The following is a 21,947-nucleotide window of genomic DNA, read 5'->3' on the forward strand; positions in this document are numbered from 1 at the left end:
CAGGCCACGCCCTCCCCAGGCCACCTCCCACTACGGCCCCGCCCGTTGGAGGGGCGGGATCCTTGAGCGCCACGCAGAAAACTTGGCTCCTCCCCGGAAGATTCTATTGGCTAGAAGGCCGTGGGAAGCTATTACCAGCAGCCAATTGGAACATACAATGGGCCCCGTGGGGGCGGAGAGAACACCGCCCGCTTCCGCAGGAGCCAATAGAGAAGAGGAACAGCGAAGCGCTTCCTGAGTTCGGGGTCGAGGAAAGATGGCGACCACCAAAGGGGGTTGGTGCTTGTGCGAGTTATTGAGGTGAGGAGCAGGGGATGTGGGTTTAAAGGCGTTTTGTTTCACGGTGATATTTGTCCGCCCAGTGCAACTGAAGTTTGCGGGGAGGGGGATCTTCTTGTCACGGATCTAGGCAATTTCCTCAAGGACAGCGAGCGCTCTTCCTCTCATTGGAGTCTTCTAATTAGACTTGAGCTGACTGGGTTAAAGACTCAGTTTACCGCGTTTTCTTTGTCTGCCCCATTCTGGTGAGGGATCGAATTTCCCTCCCTGTTTTTTCTCTCTCTTCTTCGCACTCCAGTTATTCTGTCATAAATTATTCATATTCAGTCCTCGTTTTTCTTTATGATTGAGCCACGATTCATTTTCCAAACTATCGTGTCTCTCGTTTTGGTAAAGAATAAACTGGCTCTTTATTCTCACGTCGTAGTTTCCCCGCTGTCACTCACCAGAACTGTCACTATTAACATGTGTCACTTAAGTATGTTAACCTTAAAAATAAAACAGCTATCTTACCAGCAAAAATGGTTCTGTTTTGTTTTGTTTTACGGGAAGAGCAGAGAATTGCATTTCTGGATGCACAAGCAATGGCAAAACCATAGGCAAGTCCAACAAAGGAGAGGACCATTGTTTTATGGAGAAGGAGGAAGTTAGGGGGTGGGATTGAAAGAAAGTCCTTTGGAGAAAAAAGCAAGAGTGGTGAGGATTTCTCATTGGCTGAGTTGCAGGAGTACTCTTGTAGGAGATGAGATGTACACCGTTCCCTGTTGGGTCCTGTTAGTGATTTCTTCCTGTTTAGGATTCTTCTTTTGGGGTCTATAATTGACATTTCCTTCGCCTTTAGGATTTTTCTGTTGGAGGCTATAATTGACAGTTCTTCATGAAATTGACATTTGAGTGATAAGGCTCCTTTTGCGTTGCCCCTCTGGCCTCCTGACTCCATTTTAGTGAGGGTTCTTTTTATTTTCACAAATATGAAGTTTATGTTGAATCCTCTGCTTCATTATTATCCATTGATCTTTATTTCTGGTTGATGAAAGAATAGTTACATAAAATTTTATCACATAGGCAATACATTGTTTCTTGTAGAAAAGTTAGGAAACAGGTGAGCAAAAAAGAAATTTCGCCGGGCCTGCTACCATCCAGAGATGATTACTGTTAACATTTTGGTGGAAAAAAAAACCAGAGTTTTTTCCTATATTCGTTGTTGTAATACTACTGATTTTATGTGTCTTGCCCTATATTTATTAAAAAAAAAAAAAAAGACCTAGTATATTCCATCTACACAGTTCTTTCAACACCTACCTATTTTTGTTCAGGTTGAAAATTTATAATTAACACATAGCATCCTGAATAGCAGTATATACATAGTCTCTCCAAAAATCGGGTACTGTTTCTTCATTTTTGTCCCCTCTACTCCAAATTCCATAATGATTATTTAAAACATTTTGAACAGGAAATTCTATTTTCAGAGGCTTCATATTCTTCCCTGCCATTTGAAATATCCCTAATTCAGAGCTTTGCACATTATAATGGAGAAATAAATGTTTGTCGAATGAATGACTCACTGTCGATTGCAGTTATCTTTTTAAAGCTTTGTGTTTCTTTGGTAAACATTATTTAATGGCACATATTTTTAGTTATATTTAAACAAATTCTAAAATGGGTAGTTTTTACAAGATTTATTTATTTCAGAGATGGGGAGGAGCAGAGGGAGAGGAGGAGAGAGACTTCTTAAGCAGACTTCCTGCTGAGCTTGGAGCCCTACAAGGGGCAGGATCCCAGGACCCTGAGATCATAACCTGAGCCTGGCGCTTAACCGACTGAGTCACCCAGGCGCCCCTAAAATGGGTAGTTTTAATGTACAAATACTATAGGATGTTTAATAAATTTATTTATAGAGTCTGTGTCTCTCAGTAAAGGACTGGCTCAACTTCAGTCATTAATATGAATTTTCTTCTGATTTTAAGTTAAATCATTCAATTTGAAAATATATCACATGAATCTTACCACTTAAATCATTAGAAGGAAATGCCATAAAAAAATCTTTGTACTCTATAGGTCAGCCACATTTTAAGTGGGCTTTTGGCTTGTCCTGGGAAAGCTGTATAATACTGCTTTAATGAACACATATATTCCAAATGTTAAATAAATCACAAATCTTACCACTTCCGTCAAATTCTGTTCATCCTTTAAGGCAGTGGTTCTCAAAGTATGGTCATAGATCTAGCAGGTCCCCAAGACCCTTTTGGCAGTTCTTCAAGGGCAAAACTATTTTTATAATAATTTAAGATAACATTTGCTTTTTCATTATCTTTACATTTGCACCGATCGTGCAAAAGTAATGGTAGATAAAACTGTTACTTAGCACAAATCGAGGCAGTGACATCCAAGTGTTCTAATAGTCTTGTGTTTTTCAACACAATGCACTTGCTAAAGCCAGTTTTACTAAGAATGTCCTTGAAACAGTAAAAATTAATTTTGTTAAATATTAACCCTTGACTTGAATACATATCTTTTTAATATTCTATATAATGTCTCCATACTGAAGTATGATGGTTATCTCATATTTGCTAAGTTACAAGCTGAATTAGACACTTTTTTTATGGGACATGGTTTCTCCTTGAAAGAATTACAGATAAACTATGGTTCTTCTGACTTGGGGATTTGAAAATGAATGAAGTGACCCTGTCACTTTGAAGAAAACAAGTGACAAAATTTGTTGCTAATAATAAAGTTTGAACTTTAACGTGAAAATTAGAACTTCGGAAAACTTGTATCTGCCATTCAGAGCTTGACCACTTTCCAATAATTAAAAGATTTTCCTGATGAGATGGGTAGTGATATTAACAAATGATTTGGGGATATTGTACAATGAAATGTGCCGACATTTGGAAAGTCTCCATGAGTCATGAACCAATAGTTTCCAAATAAGGCATGATGTTACAAAATCATGTATAGGTAAAAGATCCATTCAAAGTGCAAGATAGACCAATAGATTTCAATATAACAGGGTATGAAAAGGTCATTGATTGGGTTTCATATTTCATGTTGCACCTGGCCATTAAGAAATTACCACTTGTCTAATTTGGTATAATATCGCAGAAAAATACTATATCCGAAAGGGCTATTTAAACATACTCCCTTTTCCTACTACATGTCTGAGTGAGCCTTGCTTGCCTTCACATACTTCAGATAACACAACATAGCACGAAAATTGAATGCAGAAGCAGATGTGAAAAGCCACTGTCTTCTGTTAAGCCAGACGTTAAAGAATCTTGCAAAAATATAAAACAATGATAGCCTTCTTAACGGAATTTATTTATTTATTTTTTGGTTTGGAAAATATAGGATTTGGGTTTTTGGGGTTTTTTTTGGTAAAAATAAGTTATATATTAACAGGTAATGGACTTGTCATTACTTTTAGGATGATTCATAATGTTTTTAATTCCTCATTTTTATTTCTATTATACTAAATATTATTGGTAGATATAATCAATGTAAATGAGTCATTCTCAACAAGGGGTGATGTTACCCCTGCAGGACATTTAGCAATGCCTGGAGATAACTCTCACGGCCATGATTGGTAGGGTACTATGGGCATCCAGTGGGTTGAGGCCAAGAACATCCTATAATGCATAGGATAGCCCCCACAGCAAAGAATGAAGTGGTCCAAAATGTCAGTAGTGCCAAGGTTGGGAAATCCTGATAGAAACAAAAGCTGTATGGGGTCTTCAGTTATTTTTAAGAGTTTAGCATTATCCTGAGACCAAATCATTTTAACAAGTCAAATACCTCTCTGGTAGTAGACTTATTCACAATAGAAAATCCCACATGAGAAATTTGTTTCCAAACTAGATATGAATAAGGTATTTATTTCTCTGAAGAATTTATGTGTTTTTTACTAATGGACAATGAGAACTTTGGAACTATACAAAATACCCCATAAGCCCTTCGGAGCCCAATCTGCTGTTCACTACTACGTACAAACTTAGAGCTTCTATATCTTTGTCCCCCACCTGTCACCCCTCCCCACCAAATACTTTAACTCTGTTTTCCCTGGTCCTGAATTTCAGTATTTAAGTTTTAGTATTTTAGTGTTTTTATGCCTTACAAGCTCCTCCTTCTTAAAGGGGTAGGACAGGATATTAAAAATATGAGGTTAGGGACCAACTATATTGCTCAACCCCTAACAGAAAAACATACTTTGAAAAATTATTTTAACATAATCTAAGAGACATTTGAGGAGGTAATAAGATTTTATATTCAGTCAGCCACTACTTAGTGGATACCTTCTTTGCGCCAGGTATTGTGCTAGGCATTGGCATCCAGCGGTGGACAAGCCTGGGTCCTTCCTTGTGTTTGCAGAGCTTTAGTCGGCCTAGCAGTAAGAGAGCCTGTTAGCAGTCAGCGTGGGAGTGAGTTCATTAACGAGCGTGAAGTAGATTGTTGGTGCATTTTTGGCAACTCATTTAGAGGCACAGAAAGAAGGCAGTGATTCTAGGGTCATAGAAATAGATCAAATGCAAAACTTGTTATAGAAATGGAGGTATCTAAGTTCCTCTTGCCCAGAAATTGTTCTATTTGAGGCGAAGTGAGAGAATGAAAATGATTTACTCTATCATCAAATTTTTGTATTAAAAGTTCATTATTGATCATTCAAAGACATATTGCTTGAGTTCTGTGTCATAATTTTGAAAGTCAGATGCCGTTCCTATTTGTTTTTAATCCTCTAACACATACACTGTTAGGAGAAAAGTGGCTCATCGTTGATTTTCACTGCCAATTAAAAAGAAAAGTTATATTGAATTGCTAGCATTCTGTGGAGATTGAAATTAAAGAGGATTTGGCTTTTGACATTGGACATCTTATATGTGTTAGAATATTAAAAATTGAGCATTTTGTTAGCAGACTTCCAGCTATAAAAATTTTCTCTTCACTATTAATATAGAAAACAAGTAAAAGTAGACTTTAATTAGTAGTTTCTTCTGAATGGGCATTGTGTCAATTTTTATATTTTCCTTTTTGTTTCAGATTTTTATATTCGTTATTCCTCCCTGGGTTGACAGTCTGTGGAACTTTATGTGTATGTCTGTTCATTATCCTCTGGGGAATCAGACTGCTGCTACAGAGAAAGAAAGCGTCAGTATCAACTGGCAAAAATGGGAAAAAGCAAATGGTGGTGGCATTTTTTCATCCATACTGCAATGCTGGTGGAGGAGGAGAAAGAGTTTTGTGGTGTGCCTTAAGAGCCCTGCAGAAAAAGTAGGTATGCATCTTTCTTAGCTAATTTACTCTGTTGTTACCATTAAAAAAAAAAAAAAAGATCATTACCCAGATACTCACCTTTCTCTAGTACGTTATTCATAGCCAGGAATTAACTGTTCTTCAATAAAGAAATACTTCTGTTATATGCCAGCCCGCCTTACAAGATCCTGTTGAATTTTAGTTGATATGATAAAGAAATAGAAAGGGAAAGTATCTGCCGTTTGATGGCAAAATTTAGTGGGGATAACTGTCACCGTGGAAGAATGTGTGGAGAAGTTGAATAGTAAACAAATATACCAAGTCATGGGGAGTGCTTTAAACGTGAATACTTTTAGTCAGTAATGGCACACAGAAAATAAGCTCTGTGAAAGTGTCTGTTTGATTCTGATGTTGATATCATTACCAGTTAGACAGTCTTATGTTACTATGTTAGAAAGAGTATGCTGTTAACTGGTTATTTAAAGTTTAGGCTTCCTTCTCCCCACCCACACCCCCATCCTCATCCCAAAAATGTTTATAATCCCCTTGTAGAGAGGAACAAACATAGTGAAGTTCCATTGATGGTTGTGTCATAGGAGGAAAACTATTATTCTTCCATGGTTACACTACTTCCTGGCACACGTCCTTCGTCCAGTTCCAGAGCCTTCACACGGAATTCCCTTCGCTCTACATTTCTATATTCTTGGCTCATCGTGGCTTCCAGCCACCACCCCTGCATTTCCTCTGCCATCTTCCATAACTGCCTAGATTCAAAACATTTTCTTAGGGGCGCCTGGGTGGCACAGCGGTTAAGCGTCTGCCTTCGGCTCAGGGCGTGATCCCGGCGTTATGGGATCGAGCCCCACATCAGGCTCCTCCGCTATGAGCCTGCTTCTTCCTCTCCCACTCCCCCTGCTTGTGTTCCCTCTCTCGCTGGCTGTCTCTATCTCTGTCGAATAAATAAACAAAATCTTTAAAAAAAAAAAACATTTTCTTAAATCTCAGCTTAATATCCATCTCCTTCAGGCCTTCCCTACTCCTACTGTAATCCCTCTGGTTCTTTGCTTCTCATAACTCTATGCGTTAACTTGTCTAACTGGATTATCTAGCTCTTGAGAGCATTAGGAAAGTTTTGTGATGGCTCTACCATGCATGGACCTTAGGAGAGAGACAAGCTAATAAGCAAAGAAGAAAAATATCAGATGGTGAGAAGTGCTATGTGAGAAATTCAAATAGGATAATTTGTGAGTGATTCCATACTTAAGACTGAGGAATTAGGGAAAATCTCCAAGGAGGTGATACTTACCTGAAGTCTAAATGACAAAAGCAGCTGACAGTTACTGAGCATTTACTCTCTGCCAGGCATTGTTTGAAGTGCTCCACAAGTGTTAGCTCGCTCAGTGCTCACAACATGAGGTTGTCACTGTTACCCTCGTTTGACAGACGAGGAAACTGAGTTCCCAGAGTCAGTGTTGTAAACCACATGCCACACTGTCTGCCTCAGGAAAAGACAGTGAAGATGAGAAAAGAGAATTCAAAGCAGAGGGAACAACTCCTGCAAATCCGCTGGGACCCAAAGGAGTTTGGCTTGTTCACAGAAAGGAGTCCAGTATGGCTGACCCTGTGGGCACGTGAGAGAGTGGAGGCAGGGCCCACGTTACACAGGGCTTGAGTGAATAGGGTAAGGAGTTTAGATTTTATTCTAAGTGCTATGGAAAACCCTATGAGGATTTCAAACAGAGAGATGACATTCTGCTTATCTGTTGCTGCATAACCACCCCGAAATGTAATGGCTAAAACAAGAACATATCATTATTTCCAACACTCTGGGGACTGACGGGCCCTGTTGGAAATCCCTCATGCCAAGCGGCTGCAGCTAGATAGCAGCTGGGGCCGAGTCATGTGAAGGCCTCTCAACGTGTCTGCTTCCCGGGCTGGGACGGTTGCAACAGCTACAGCGGCTGAGGGTGGGGGGCATGGGTCAGGCATCTCTGTCGCCCCACAACTCCTCCATGTGACTCCCTTGGGCTTGCACACAACAGCAGCCTCAGGATAGCCAGACTCCTTACGGGACAGCTGACTTCCCTAGAGCGAGGTAGAAGTGGCCATTCTCTTAGAGCCTGGGTCTAGAAACTGGCAAAATGTCACCTTTGTTGTAGTCTAATGGTAAAAGGAGTCACAGAGCCCACTGTTACTCCAGGGGAGGGGACATAGATCCCACCACTCGATAAGTGTCAAAGAATTTGTGGCCATCTTTCAGCAGCCATTTTATAAGGATCATTCTGGCTGCCGGGAGGTGCAGTTCAGTGCTCATCCTTCAGGCCTGCACAACACCCTGTGGCTATCTTTATCAACACATATCACACAGTTTTGCAGTTTTCTGTTGATATATCTATTTCTCCCACCGGACTCAGCTCCTTGAGGGTAAAGACTCTAATCTCTGAATCCCCAGAACCTACTGGCTCATACGAGATATGGAATAAATGGTTGATGACTCAAAAGAGTAACTAAAAACACAATCAGAACAAATGCCAAAAGCATAAATAGTCATAAGAGTGTGGTTTTACATATTTCCATTCTAATTATATCATATCTAGTTTTGATGCAGGCACCAGATCTAGCTTTCAGAATCTTGTTGCATCTCTCAGATAAAAACACTGAGTGATGCTTTAGCATTTATGATCCTATCTAAAGATGCATTTAGTAAATTTTAACTCCTGTTTGTGAATGTTATTAGTATTTTATTACCATTTTATATTGAGAGAGTTGTGAAAATAAAGTTTCTGAATATTTCTTAAAAACGGAAATGCCAGTCAGCAATTTTGGTTGATGTCTGCTCCCTGCAAAACTCCTAGAAGAGGAAATAGCAAAGAACTAGAGGTCTCATTTGGAGGACTGACGTTTCACTCACAGGGCAGCTGAAGACGCAGGAAAGAGGAGCATCAGTAGACCAAGTACAGCGAATGAAAAACAGTGGAAAACATTTGTTTCAATCTAAAAATAACCTCCTTTATGATCGTGAGAAAATAATTATCTACAACGTTTTGCTTGGTTTCAACCTAAACTAACAAAAACCTTAACTATTACATTCTATTTTAGGTATCCTGAAGCAGTTTGTGTCGTTTATACTGGTGATGTTAACGTCAGTGGTCAGCAGATACTAGAAGGTGCTTTCCGAAGATTTAACATCAGACTCACTCACCCAGTGAAGTTTGTTTTCTTGAAGAAACGCTACCTTGTGGAAGATTCACTCTATCCTCATTTCACATTGCTGGGCCAAAGTCTAGGGTCCATTTTGCTTGGCTGGGAAGCGCTAATGCAGTGTGTTCCCGATGTCTACATCGATTCAATGGGATATGCGTTCACACTTCCTCTGTTTAAGTATTTAGGCGGTTGTCGCGTCGGAAGCTATGTTCATTATCCCACGATCAGCACTGACATGCTCTCTGTGGTGAAGAATCAAAATGTTGGATTCAACAATGCAGCCTTCATTACCAGGAATCCTTTTCTCAGCAAAGTAAAGCTCATCTATTATTATTTATTTGCTTTTGTTTATGGACTTGTTGGTTCTTGCAGCGATGTCGTGATGGTCAATTCTTCGTGGACACTAAACCACATTCTCTCCCTGTGGAAGGTTGGGAATCGCACTAACGTTGTTTATCCACCTTGTGATGTGCAGACATTTCTGGACATTCCCTTACGTGGCAAAAAGACGGCCCCAGGACATTTACTCGTTTCCATTGGCCAGTTCCGGCCTGAAAAGAATCATCCTTTGCAGATCAAAGCTTTTGCTAAATTGCTGAATAACAAGGCGGCTGAGTCACGGCCTTCACTTAAACTTGTCCTCATTGGAGGTTGTCGAAACCAAGATGATGAGCTGAGGGTAAACCAACTGAGAAGGCTTTCTGAGGATCTAGGAATTCAAGAAGATGTGGAATTTAAAATAAACATTCCATTTGATGAGTTAAAGAATTACTTGTCTGAAGCAACAATTGGTCTGCATACCATGTGGAACGAGCATTTTGGGATTGGTGAGTCTGTCCTTTAAGCAGCTCGTTTGGTGCCATGAGATACACATTTTAGGTTCTGTCGATAAAATGTTAATGCTGTGGATGTTTTTATCCAGTCGTAGTGCTCTTCTCCCAGTCCACCAAGTAAGCTTTTTTCATTTGAGACCCTGCAGGACAGAACTGTATGTAGTCACTAATAATAGCTGATATTTATTGACAACTTACTGTGTGTAGGTCACTATTGAAATCTTTACATTATCTGATTTAATCCTCTCTGAAGCCGTGCTTCATACATATTTCCATTTTACAAATAAAGAAACTCGGGCAGAGAGAGGTTTTGAACTTGCCCTTGTTCAGGAGCAGTAAGAGGTGGAGCCTGGATCCTCACTCAGACAGCCCCTGCTCTTACCTGCCCATATCTCTGCCCCACCTCACCCCCTCTGCGGCCTGGGACAGGTTCCGGGCCTAATGTCACCGAAGGACCAAATCAGAATCTGGGTGGGGCCCAGGTAGATGTACTTTATAAAGCTCCTCAGGTGATTTTGTTGGATGCCAAAAGCTGAGCCCACCGGGCTCCTCACAGTAATTCTGTTGGTTCTTCCACTGATTCCCTACTCGTTCCTGGGGTGGCCTCTCTTCCTTTATCATTGTAAGTGTCCGACTTGAATTGCCTTAGCCTTTAATTTAGCCTTTCTTGTTTTTTCTAGCACAAATTGCTCTCTCTGCCCCTGACTTCCTGTTATGCATACATTTTGATGTAAAATCAAGTACCGGTTTGTGTCTAACCTGGTTCAAGATACATTTCTCAAGTGGCTGCTTTGTGCCTCATGCTGCCAGGTGTTCAGGGAAAACGGGAGAACATAAAAGTGAAGTTTCCTAGACTAAGGCTACAGTTTATCTTATACTCTCGTCTCTCCCCAGTTGGTAGCACATGACGAAGCCCAGACATCCAGCAAGAACTTTTTGATTCAGCCCTCTGCACAGGGTCTGATTTCCGTGCTTCCTTCCACAGAGACTGACGGAGCGTTGACTGCGCCAGGGGCGTGGGAGGCGGGAGCTGGTGTTCAGAGACGTCCAGCTCCGTGTGTGCTACAGACCAGTTAAGCAGCAGTTCACTGGACAGGGTGCTAAGAGCTCTGCCAGGGCAAGTGCAGGGCGACATGAAAACACCCAAGAGAAACCCCGACATAGATGTGTGAGGTCAGAGAACAATTGCCCAAGGAAATGATGGGCCCTGTAAGCAGGGACCTGAACAATAATTAGACGTTAGCCTTGCAGGGGAGAGGAGAATGTCCAGCAGAGGGGACGGCGTCGTGACTGGTGTGACAAAAGGAGCATTAGCAGGCACACTCACGGAACTAAGGGTTTGGTCCGGCCGGAACTTGCTGGAGGAACAGCATGCCAGTGGGGAGGGGAGCGGGGGCCAGAGCACGTGGCCGTGTGAAGCCAGTGGGAAAAGAGAGACTGATTCTAAGTGTCGGATTTAAAAGCTTTCTGTTTGGGCAAGTTCACTCTGGTTGCTGCCTGGAGGGTGGGTCGGTGAGGAACAGGGAGAGCCGGACAGGGACGGCAGGAGGTTGTGCTGGGCAGGCTAGATGAGCTGCTGGGTCTGACGCTGGTAGGCGAACACGCTCAAGCGAGATTCTGAAGCACGACTGAACAGGACTTGGGGATGAATGGGATTGTTAAACAAAGGAGAAAGAAGAGTCGGAGAGGACCTCCCAGGGCTTTGAGTTTGGACAACTGTGTGAGAGGTGGATGGCTTTCCCCTAGAGGCGGACTCCAAGAGGAGAGGCAGTTGATGAGCCAGGTTCCCCGCATGCAGAGTTAGAACGATCCGTGGGACATGGAAGTGTGTGTGTGTCCAGCGGGCACTTGTCTACATGAGTCTGCAGTGCAGGCGAGGCACCTGACCTGGAAACAGACTGAGGACTTGGCTCGTTGTCCGGGTCGCTCCGGAAGCCCCAGGGATGAGGGTAGAATTGCTTAGGGGAAGTGTGCCCAGCCAGAGGAGGCCCCTGGTACAAAGTGCTGGAAACAGGAATGGTTCAGAAGTGGGTAGAAGAAGAGCTGCCAACAAAGGAGAAGAGAAGTGGAGGAGGGAAACCTCCTAATGCTGTTGTTTGAACTCCTGAAATTCCACTTTTGATATCTTTTTACACCTTTTACCTTTCAGTAACCATTATCTGCCGTCTTGCTCACATTCTGTAGTCTTCTACTTTGTTTTATAATCTGCAGGATGTCTGTTTCTTATAGACGCTTCTTTCACCTGCTTGTCTGTTTCAATTAAGAACGAAGCAGCATTACTGTGAAGCTTAAAAATGAAAAAACTTAGAATTATTTAGTACCGTGGAGGCTTAATGAGCAAATTTATAGACACAACAGACATTTACTTAAATTTCTCATGAGTGTCTTAAAATTTGTGGAGGTTTCTGCTCATCCTTGTTCATATGAACGCTCTCAAAATGTTAAAAGAGTACATGGCTTCTGTTTGTTTCTCAGGAGTTGTTGAGTGTATGGCGGCTGGCACGATTATCCTTGCACACGATTCAGGGGGCCCAAAGCTTGACATTGTCGTTCCTCACCAAGGAGAGATAACAGGATTTCTGGCTGAAAGTGAAGAAGGCTACGCTGAGACCATGGCTCATATTCTTTCCATGTCGGAGGAAAAGAGACTCCAAATCCGAGCCAATGCTCGTGCATCTGTAAGCAGATTCTCTGATCAGGAGTTTGAACTGGCGTTCCTGTCATCTGTGGAGAACTTATTTAAATAATGCCATGTCTGTACAAATTGAAGATATTTTATATAAAATGGCTAAATACCTTCATTTGTTAGTATTTTTCTAAACGTTGTCTGTATTGTAATAAAGTCAGTTGAAGCAACGCTCTCAGCAGTATGTATAAAACACAGGATATTTATTTCAATGAAAATGAAAAAAAGGCAAAATTTACCGAAATAGTTTAAATGAAAAAATTTTAGATCAGTATTCTGTCTCAAATTCTGAAAAATACGGCTCTGAAAGAAAAAAATTGAACAGTCTTAATGTTGGTAATCATCCCTATTTTTCAGATCCTATTTGTCAAATCACTGTACTTTAGAACCCAGGAAAGAGAATTTCCCTTTAGCAAATAGGAAACGTCGAAAGGAGAATGGAGGACTGACAATTCATTGATTAACACTTTAGAATTGTTCTGACATCTTGGGAACACAGAAAAATTCTAGTACATTTAAATTCTAAATTCTATTGTGGATGACCTTCTTGAATATATCAGACGATTTTCTTAAAAGAGAAAAGACACTTGAAGCAGGCGTCATCAGGTGCTAAAAGCACGTGGTGAAAAGACAGAGGGACCGTGGCTGCCCCACAGCTCAGGGTTTGTGAAGTCACTCTGTGTTTAGTGCTGCCAGTACATTTGTCCCGATATGGAGGGATCGCTCGTTATCCCGTCACATTCCCACACCCAGGGGCTGCGAGGCAGCTTGAGGCTGTTCAGAAGGTCTGAGTGAGAACAGCGTGCCACGTTGTTTTTCTCACAGTGACGGTGAACTAACCGGCTCCATCCGCCCGGACTCTTGGCAGCACCGTGCATCGTGAGACGACGAGCGGGCATTTAGAAAAGAGCTCTGGACTAGCGGTTAGAATACTTGGGCCTGACCCCAGCGTCGTCACGGACAAACATCGGACCTCCTAAGACTCAAGCTGCTGCTTAATCTTTTTGAAGGTCCCCATCTTCATCTATTATCTGGTGATGGTAACACCTCTCCTCACTACCTCTTGGCGATTCTGATTTGGAAAGTATGTGAAAGTACCTTGAAAATTAGAAAAGTTTTTTTTAAAGGTACCTTTATAAAGTAATTTAATTAAAAGTAACCATCTATAGTAAATGTCTCTTGTAATCAACCCTCCTTATTAATGCATTAAGACTCAAGGTAGACTCATGGATACTAAGTCAGTGGCTAGGACTACTGTGCTGATTTTAACAGGACTTCTGTGCTGAATCACTAGCAGGAAAATTATGTGGATGTGCGGATAGGGCTCTAGAGACCTACAACACTTGGCATTTTCTGCATCTATAACTAGCTCCTTCTGGTTCAGTGAATCGACCTGCCGCACAGTCTGACACATCTTTGTGTTAGGAGCATGTAAAACTCCCCTCATCCAGTCATGGACCCAGCCAGCTTCATCAGCCACTCCGAATTACACTGTTGACTCGTCTGCAGGCCACCTTCTGTCTTCAGATCAAACAGCAGCGACACAGAGTCCCAGGATGACGTGACACCAACATAGCTTTGGGTGGAGATGATTCAGTTTAGAAAAGAAAGACTGGTGGATGTTGGAGCTGGAAGGAACCCTACAAATCCTCGGGTCCAGTTTTCTCATTTTCAACTTTACAGACAAGAACAATTCAGTCTCACAAAGCTGTTTAAGTATAAACACTGCAGGATTACAAGCTGGGTGTTCTGACTCCAGCCCAGTTGGTTTTCTTATCTTATAGCCAGTCTTCGAGCAAGATTCGCGCCACTGTCCCCGCAGTCTACCCATCTACCCTCAGAAACCCACAGGACTCGAGGTAAATTGAAGGGGGCTAAGCAGAAGGAAAGGATGCAGTACAGGGAGAAAGGATTCTGAAATTCCCTAAAGCGTTTTTTAATCTTGTTTCTTCAGAATTATTTCTATTTGCCACACACATCACTGGAAACATACTTTGCGTATGTGTTCACCCTGCCTATTCCTAATGTGGTTATTATGTGTCTTTTTTTTTCGGAATGACTGATGACCATGAAAAGCGTCAAAACAACACGTCAGCTATTTTCTGTCTGGAGAGCTTCTGAGTGACTGTTCATTCCTATAAAACAGTGTTTTTCAGTGGTCCAAATGCGGTATATCTTGAACCTCCAGCAGTGGGGATTCTCATTCTTATTTGGGTTGTGTGTAATAAAATACATGTTACATGTTCTTTGTATAGTAATCTCTTTGTATCTAATATGACTTTGATTTAATAGATACAAAATCTGTTTGTGATATAAAGGGACTTTCATTATCTTGGATACTTTCCCCCATATGGTACATTTGCACCCCCATGCAGTCTCCCCAATGCTGAATCGTTACCTACCACTAAAATTTCTAAGTTCCATATGCCAAGAATTTAGAAAGAAAGAGAGAAAGGGAGAAGGAAGGAAGGAAAGAAAGAAAGAGAAAGAGAAGGAAGGACGGAAGGAAGGAAGGAAGGAAGGAAGGAAGGAAGGAAGGAAGGCAGGCAAGGAAGGCAAGGAAGAGAAGGGAAGGAGGGAGGGGAGGGAAGGGAGGAAGCAAGGGAGGGAGGGAGAAAGAAAAGAAAAAAGAAGGAGAAAGAGAAAGAAAAAGAATTTAAAGATAGAATTGTCTTGCCTCTGGTACCCAAGAAAAATAGGTTGTCAGGTATAATAGACATTTTTCTTTTAACAAATGTTTCAGACCTACAAAACACTGCACAGCTTTATACACTTTATTTTAATAATTTTCAGGGTTTTTTACAAAGTCAACTTATAGACAAAATTATGAGAGAGTAGTCAGTATAATTATAACTGTTTCAGAATACTTGTGTTTAATTATGTAAATGTACCCTCGACTCCAGGACTATAATATGATAGAGTGTCTGCTAAATCATTCAACCGAGTTGGGTACAACAGAAAAGTTATTCACAGCAAGAAGTTGTGCAAATTACTAGAATCAAATTATGCCCTTGTAATTTTCCCTCTCTCTCCCCCTGTTCCTCAGCTGATTCTTTCGTCTCTGTCCCCACCCTAAATCTGAAGCCACCCTTGGCTTTGAAGAAGCATCAGTTCTAATACTTGAGTGCTTCAAGAATTAATGATGCTCCAATCTCTCGGGGTCATGTGTTAACCAAGGTTGACATTGACACAGCGGTGAGAGATTTTTAAATATTCTCAGCCTCATGATGTGACCGTGCTGAGCACTCCTGAAAAGAGTAGATTATAACCCAATACACCAAGTTGAAAGAACAGTACCTCCAACATCACCAGGAAAATACAGGCATAGAAGATACATCATGTGGAATGCATCCCACAGTTCAGGGACTCCCGATACTTTCCCCACATTTAGTAAAATTATATCAAATGTAAACACTAAGCCGACCTTAGAAATAATCTGACCAACCCTTCCTCATCTGTGTTTTCTTTCTTTTTTTAAAAAAGATTTTATTTATTTATTTTACAGAGAGAGAGACAGCCAGCGAGAGAGGGAACACAAGCAGGGGGAGTGGGAGAGAAAGAGGCAGGCTCCCAGGGGAGGAGCCCGATGTGGGGCTCGATCCCAGAACGCCGGGATCACGCCCTGAGCCGAAGGCAGACGCTTAACGACTGAGCCACCCAGGCGCCCCTCATCTTTGTTTTCTTAGCTCAGCTGTGGACCAATGTGCAATTTTAGTTGTATTTTACAGAGCATATATTTTAGGCGGAATTCTACCACTTAGAAATGTAACCTCTCCGTCCTTCATAGCAACAACACAATAAATCAACAAATACCCGTTAAGCCCCAGGCACATGTTCAATACTGGAATTGTTATAATGTGGCACTCCGCTAAGCACCATATGTAAAAAGACAGCATAAGATACAAGGAGCAGGTAGAGTCCCTGCCTTTAAGAAGTTTATAATCTACACGTTTGAAGCTATTAGAAATTAATTCAGTAAAACATAGTAAAATGATTACTTGGTGCATAATTAACGTGACATGCCTTGACCCTCTCTTTGCTCCGTTAACCTACTCCCTTAAGTGTCAACATCTGTTCAAAAACGTGTATTCAACAGAAGTGAAGAAGTTTCAAAGTCGCGGTTTTCTAAAATGGTGGATTCATATTCTAAGTGAACTAGTTTGTACACTGTATTAGTTTTCTATCCTTGTCTTAACAAATTATCAAACTTAGTTAAAACAACACACATTTATTATCTTACAGTTCTGTAGGTCAGAAGTCTAAAGTGGATTTCATAAAGCTAAAATCAAGATGTCAGCAGGACTGTGTTCCTTCTGCAGGCTTCCGGGGAAAGTCCATTGTCTGGCCTTTCCCAGCTTCTAGAGGCTGCCTGCATTCCTTGGCTTGTGGCCCCTTCCTCTGTCTTCAAAGCCAGCAGCACCAGGCTGAGCCCCTCTTATGCTGACATCATCTGGTTCTCTCTTCTGCCTCCCTCTTCCATTGTTAAACAGCCCTGTGATTACATTGGGTCCACCTGGATAATAATAAAAAAAAAAAGACCTTCCCCTATTTGAAGGCCAGCTGATTAGCAACCTTAATTGTACCTGCAACTTTAATTCCCCTTTGCCATGTAACAATCAATATATTCACATCGTTGGGTGTATTGGGGGGAGGGTGGCAGGAAGAGAGACACATTACTCTGTCTGCCTACCACATATATTGTCCAAAAGATTTCTTGATAGAAATTTTAAAGTAAAATATTAATTTCTACACTCAAATTGGTCAGTCTCAAGGTCTAAATTGGGATAAAAATTAATAAATCCCTGGGATTGCTAGAAAACTCTTACAAAATGAATATTTATGACTTGTGCCCAAACAGATACTATAGTTAATAGATACTAACTAATCACTAATGAAAAAGTACAATAATCACACTTGCATATTTTGATGGGTTGTTGATGTTTCCTGGTTTTCATCAGCAATGCACACTTTGGCATTAGCTTGAGTAGAAATATTCTCTAAGCCTTCATTTAATTCTGCATATTTCTGTGTGCTTATCCCTGCTCCTCTGAACTTCTCAGCACCCTTAGCGAAACCAGGAGTCTCTTCTCTTTTTTCTTCCTCTTTGGAAGTAGCAAGTTTTTCCAGGGATTCTACTACTTCATTTCTCAACTCATCTTCAGATTCTTCAAAATTTCTGGAAATAAGAGGTAAAAATCAACTCTATGATATCAAAAGAATGAAAAATACATATGAAAAGTAGTTTCCCTTCTCACCCCCACTTAAGCAATATAATAGTTGCATTTTCACCCAGGTAATGAATTATTTATTATATCAGCCTGGCTTTCCAGGCTGATTTTTTTTAAAAAAAAAAAAAGCCGGTATTAGGGTAATCAGTATTCTGTTTAGTTGTATTCAACAACCTTTATTATATTTATTAATGCCCATCTACTCTTAAAAGGAGAGGAAGAGAGAAGAGAAAAAAGAATAAAACAGTTGCCAAATAGTGAGCCCTTATCACACACCAGTGACTGCCCTGAAGCACTTTACACATAACTGTATTTCATCTAATACAACACTTTGAAGCAGACATTCTCACCATCAATTATAAAGAAGCTGAGCCTCAGGTTAATAAAACTTGCCCAAGGTCTCACAGATACTGATTATTAGGACTAGGAATTGAAATCATATCGAAGACCTCAACATGGATATTCTTAGAAGGGAAGCAGGCAGGAGACCAGGAAAACCATCTCAATGATCCCCAGTATTTACATGGCCAGTAAAGAGGCTGAGGAAGATCTGGTAAGAGCCAAGAATGTGTTCATTATGGACTTCAAGGAGGCAGAGAATTTCCAGATAGGGAGCAGCCAAATAAGAGGAAGACAGAACTGACAGTTGGACCTGGCAATTTCAAGGTAATAGATGACCTTTGCAAGAACATTTCAGTGTGCTATGTGGCAGGAGCCATCATGCAGTTGATTAGGATAGCAGCAGGAGGTAAGCAAGTGGTGACAAGGAGCTTAAACTCCTTTGAGGGGAGCCTGGCTCTGAGAGGACAGTGTTAACTTGAGAAGATGAGGGCAATGATTTTTCGGTGTTTCTCAAGAAGGGACAGATTTCAGCATATGTATATGTGCTGAGAGAAACTAGGTAAAAGAGAGACATTAAAAATATAGGAGGACAGTAATAGGGACACATTCTCTGAGAAAGGCTGGGATTCAGAGCACCGGTGCCAGAATATGCTTTCAGCAGGAAGGGAAACAGGTTTTTGTCTGAGAAGGAAGACAGGGAAAGAGAAGGCAATGAGGACCCATGTGGCTAGAGAGAAGTTATGGAACTAGACAAGACCATTCCACTTACAAACCACATACTATCTTTGTGAAGGAGGCATGGTCACATGATAAGAGTGAGGTAGATGGGGGTGAACATGCAGGGTGGAGGGTTTGGAAGGAAGCAAACCAGGCATAGGATTGCCAGATACCACAGAGGACCTCACTAAAATTGGAGATCATAAATTTGGGGTGGACCAGCAATCAGAGCTCCTATTTGTTAAGCTATCATTCCTGAGGTACATGCTTACATGTGATCATCCCTTTGTCTTCATTCCTCTGTAGTTTAAAGTATGATGTGTCTAGGGGTGAATTTATTTTCATCGTTCCTGCTTAGTTATTGTTTTACTTCCCAGATACCACAATTTATGGCTTTCAATGACTGCAAAAAGTTCACAGCTATAATTGCTTTGAATATTGCTTTTCTCCAATTCTCTTCTTCTGGAACTCCTTGTAGATGTATGTTGGACCTTCATGATGGTTAACTCCTCTTTCACACTGAATATCATTTTTTTACTTCAGGTCTATCTTGCAGTTATTAATTCCCTCAATAACTGTACCTATTCTGTTTTTAAACTGTCATTTGATTTCTATTAGTAGATTTTTTCCACTTCTTTAAGTTCTATTTGATTAATTACCGGATCTTCCTGCTCCTTTCTGATAGATCTGCTTTTTTCTTATGTTTCCATTCCTTACTTTGATTAAATAATTTTCCATGTACAATTTTAATTATATAAATATTAAGTATTCACAGGATAATTATATTATCTGAAGTTCTTTTTGGCCTAATTCAGCTATTTGTTGTGCTTGCTATCTCTCATAGTGGACTCTATTTTTAGTTGTGAACTCATGTTCAGCAGTGCCTTAATGAGAAAATTCAGTGTAGCCTGGATTGAGGTTATATCCTTCCAGGATGTTTCGTATTTATTTCTTCTAGAGATCCCAGAGTATTATGATTTCTTACTATGAATTTTAATGTTGGTTTATCAATATACATATTTCCAGACCATCCAGGTATTGTAAATTCAATCTCTAAACCCAAGTGAAGGCAAATCTATGGTATAAATTTCTCAGGAAGAATTCTTCTCCTAGAAATTGGGCCAAAACAGACAAGCCATATTACTGAGACTTTTTTTCTAGACCACCCTTGCACTGAAGTGTAGCTCTTCAGTGGCTCCGGCAGGCAAGAATGGAGGGGAACACACTGAACAAAACAACACTCGTTAGATATGCGGAGGTGCACAGAGACAGAAAGGGAAGGCAGAAAATTTAAAAACAAAACACGAAACTTCCAGAACAAAATGATCCTGTAAATTAAAATTCCAAAACACGTGAATAAATCTAATGGTAAGAGAAGGATAGGCAAAAAGAAAATTTTTTTTAAGTTGGACCAAAAACTAAGTCTAGATGGAATTACTTTAATGGAGGATTTTGATAACACTCTTAAAGTAAGTATGCTCAAAAAGGTAAATTAAAGAACAGCATTCATTTTAAAATGTCTACAAATTAGGGGTAATAATTATGCAATAGTGAAACAAGAACATATAAAAATATGAACAAACAAATATAACTCTTAAACAGGAGATATATAATCATTTAAATTAAAAACTTAAGAGATGATACCCAGATGATTTGAAAATAGTATTCAAGAACTCACCTAGAATAGAACAAAGAGATGAATAAAAAAATATGAAAGTACAACTAGGTGTTACTGGGGATCGACTGAGAAGCTCCAAAATGTAACTATTTGGAGGACCAAAATGGACAGAACAAGAAAAGCAACACTTGGAAAAGTAATGGATAAAAATTTTCCAGAACTAAAAATAGCCATGGGTTCTCAGAAGAAAGTGAGCCAAGCAGGATAAAAAAGAAGTCCAGACCCAGATATACATACGACAGTGAAACTTAAGAGCATAAAGATAAAAAGAACCTTATGGATGTGATGGGGGGAAGTTAGCATATCTAGAGAGGGAAAACAATTAGATAGCGTTGGAACAAAAGGAACACAGACAATCCTAATTGAAAAGAGACTGCTGGACTCAAAAATTCTACTGGCAGGAAGCAGGCTGAGAAAATTCTCTCCTCCCTTCTTTCCCTCCTTTATTTGCTAGGCAGGTTGATTCTAATGTTCATATGGAAAAATAAACAAGCAAGACTAGATAGAAAAATACTGAAAAAGGAAAGCATTTAAGGGAACTAGCCCTCCAAAATAATAATTCATATTATAAACAACATGTTTATAATATAATAATTATACTAGAAAGCATAAGAATTGGATGCAAGTACATATAAAAATGTAGTGTATCATAGAAATGGCATTTCAAATTGGTAGCAAAAATGAAGATTTTCAACAAATGGTGTCAGAATAAATAAGGAGTTATTTGGAAAAAAGTAAAGTTGGAGCCACACTTTGCAGCGTAATATGAGTAAAATTCAAGAGAAATAAATTATTTAAATAAAAATTAAATCATAAAAGTACTAAAAAAAATATCCTGGTATCATTTCTTCAACATGGCACAAGCCAATATAAATAAAATCGAAAGGCAAACAAAAAACTGGGGAAAATATTCTAGAGTCATATTATAGATAAAAGATCAATTTCCCTAAAAAGCAAGAGTTTCCCCAAATCAATACAAGGTTAGTAGCCTAATTTTTTAAATGGCTAAGGCTGTGAATAAGTTGTACCCAATAAGGTTCTTAAGCATATGGAAAGACAACCGTACTCAAAAAAGAAATGCTAATTAAAACTAACCTGAAATGTCATTTTGAACCTATCAATCGTGCAGTGATCCATGCTTGGTAACACACTAAGCAAGAAAATGTGCAAGGAGACAGGCACTTCCATACTCTGTCAGTGGAAGTGTTCATAGGTGTAACTTATGTGAAAGACAACTTGACAATATCCAATTACAAACGTACAAGGATTAGGTTTGACCTAATACTTGGCTTTCCTGGGAATTTAAACTGCATGTATATGACTATTTGTATATTATGATAGGTCTTCAGACTACAGTGGTAAGTGAAAAAAGGAAGTTGCAGGATAGCATGTACGCTATGAAACTGTTTCTATTAAAAAAGAAAAAGAATACACACATACACAAGATCTACATACTGGCTTACAGTTTGATGCAATTCCTCGGGAGAATGTACACAAGAGGCATATTCAGTTGGTTGACTCTGGGAAGGGGAATTGTGTGGTTGAGGTAAAGAGATAGCAAGAAGACTATGAAAAGAATGTAACTTCTGAATTTGAGGCCATGTGAGTATATTACCTATTTAAAAAGTAAATTTTAAAATTCAAAGAACTCCAAATTTTAGAACTAACACAAGATTTCAGTATGGTTACAAGATACAATATCAATAGTGTTCTGTATGCTAGCAGTAGCCACGTTG

General features: G+C 40.1%; 2 protein-coding genes across 7 annotated transcripts in view; one reads left to right on the forward strand and one right to left on the reverse strand.

Moving 5' to 3' along the window:
* Positions 1 to 147: 147 nt before the first annotated feature.
* ALG11 (ALG11 alpha-1,2-mannosyltransferase) lies at positions 148 to 14,504 on the forward strand. Its single transcript, XM_045796882.2, has 4 exons — positions 148 to 300; positions 5,311 to 5,541; positions 8,623 to 9,554; positions 12,036 to 14,504. Exons 1-4 carry the CDS (start codon positions 257 to 259, stop codon positions 12,305 to 12,307), a joined length of 1,479 nt encoding a protein of 492 aa, XP_045652838.2. The 5' UTR covers positions 148 to 256; the 3' UTR covers positions 12,308 to 14,504.
* A 498-nt stretch (positions 14,505 to 15,002) lies between these two features.
* The window catches only part of NEK5 (NIMA related kinase 5), a 60,412-nt gene continuing 53,467 nt past the window's right edge, over positions 15,003 to 21,947 (reverse strand). For 5 of the 6 annotated variants that reach the window (XM_087865161.1, XM_045796884.2, XM_045796885.2 and 2 more), the window contains one exon: positions 15,003 to 17,422. In XM_087865161.1, the coding sequence (XP_087721287.1) occupies positions 17,155 to 17,422 (268 nt within the window). In that variant the 3' untranslated portion in view covers positions 15,003 to 17,154. The remainder of the gene's footprint in view (positions 17,423 to 21,947) is intronic. The other variant, XM_087865162.1, reaches the window with a different exon arrangement.

This window comes from Ursus americanus, chromosome 10, assembly GCF_024610735.1.
Source record: "Ursus americanus isolate L20-20 chromosome 10, mUrsAme1.1.p, whole genome shotgun sequence".
Classification (NCBI taxonomy): Eukaryota; Metazoa; Chordata; class Mammalia; order Carnivora; family Ursidae; genus Ursus; species Ursus americanus.

What these genes read in the sequence shown, in the direction of transcription:
- ALG11 (XM_045796882.2), top strand. Translation starts at nt 257, where the DNA reads ATGGCGACCACCAAAGGGGGTTGGTGCTTGTGCGAGTTATTGAG. An exon ending in TGCTTGTGCGAGTTATTGAG is followed by an intron (nt 301 to 5,310) that starts GTGAGGAGCAGG and finishes TTTTTGTTTCAG; the next exon opens with ATTTTTATATTCGTTATTCC. An exon ending in GAACGAGCATTTTGGGATTG is followed by an intron (nt 9,555 to 12,035) that starts GTGAGTCTGTCC and finishes TTTGTTTCTCAG; the next exon opens with GAGTTGTTGAGTGTATGGCG.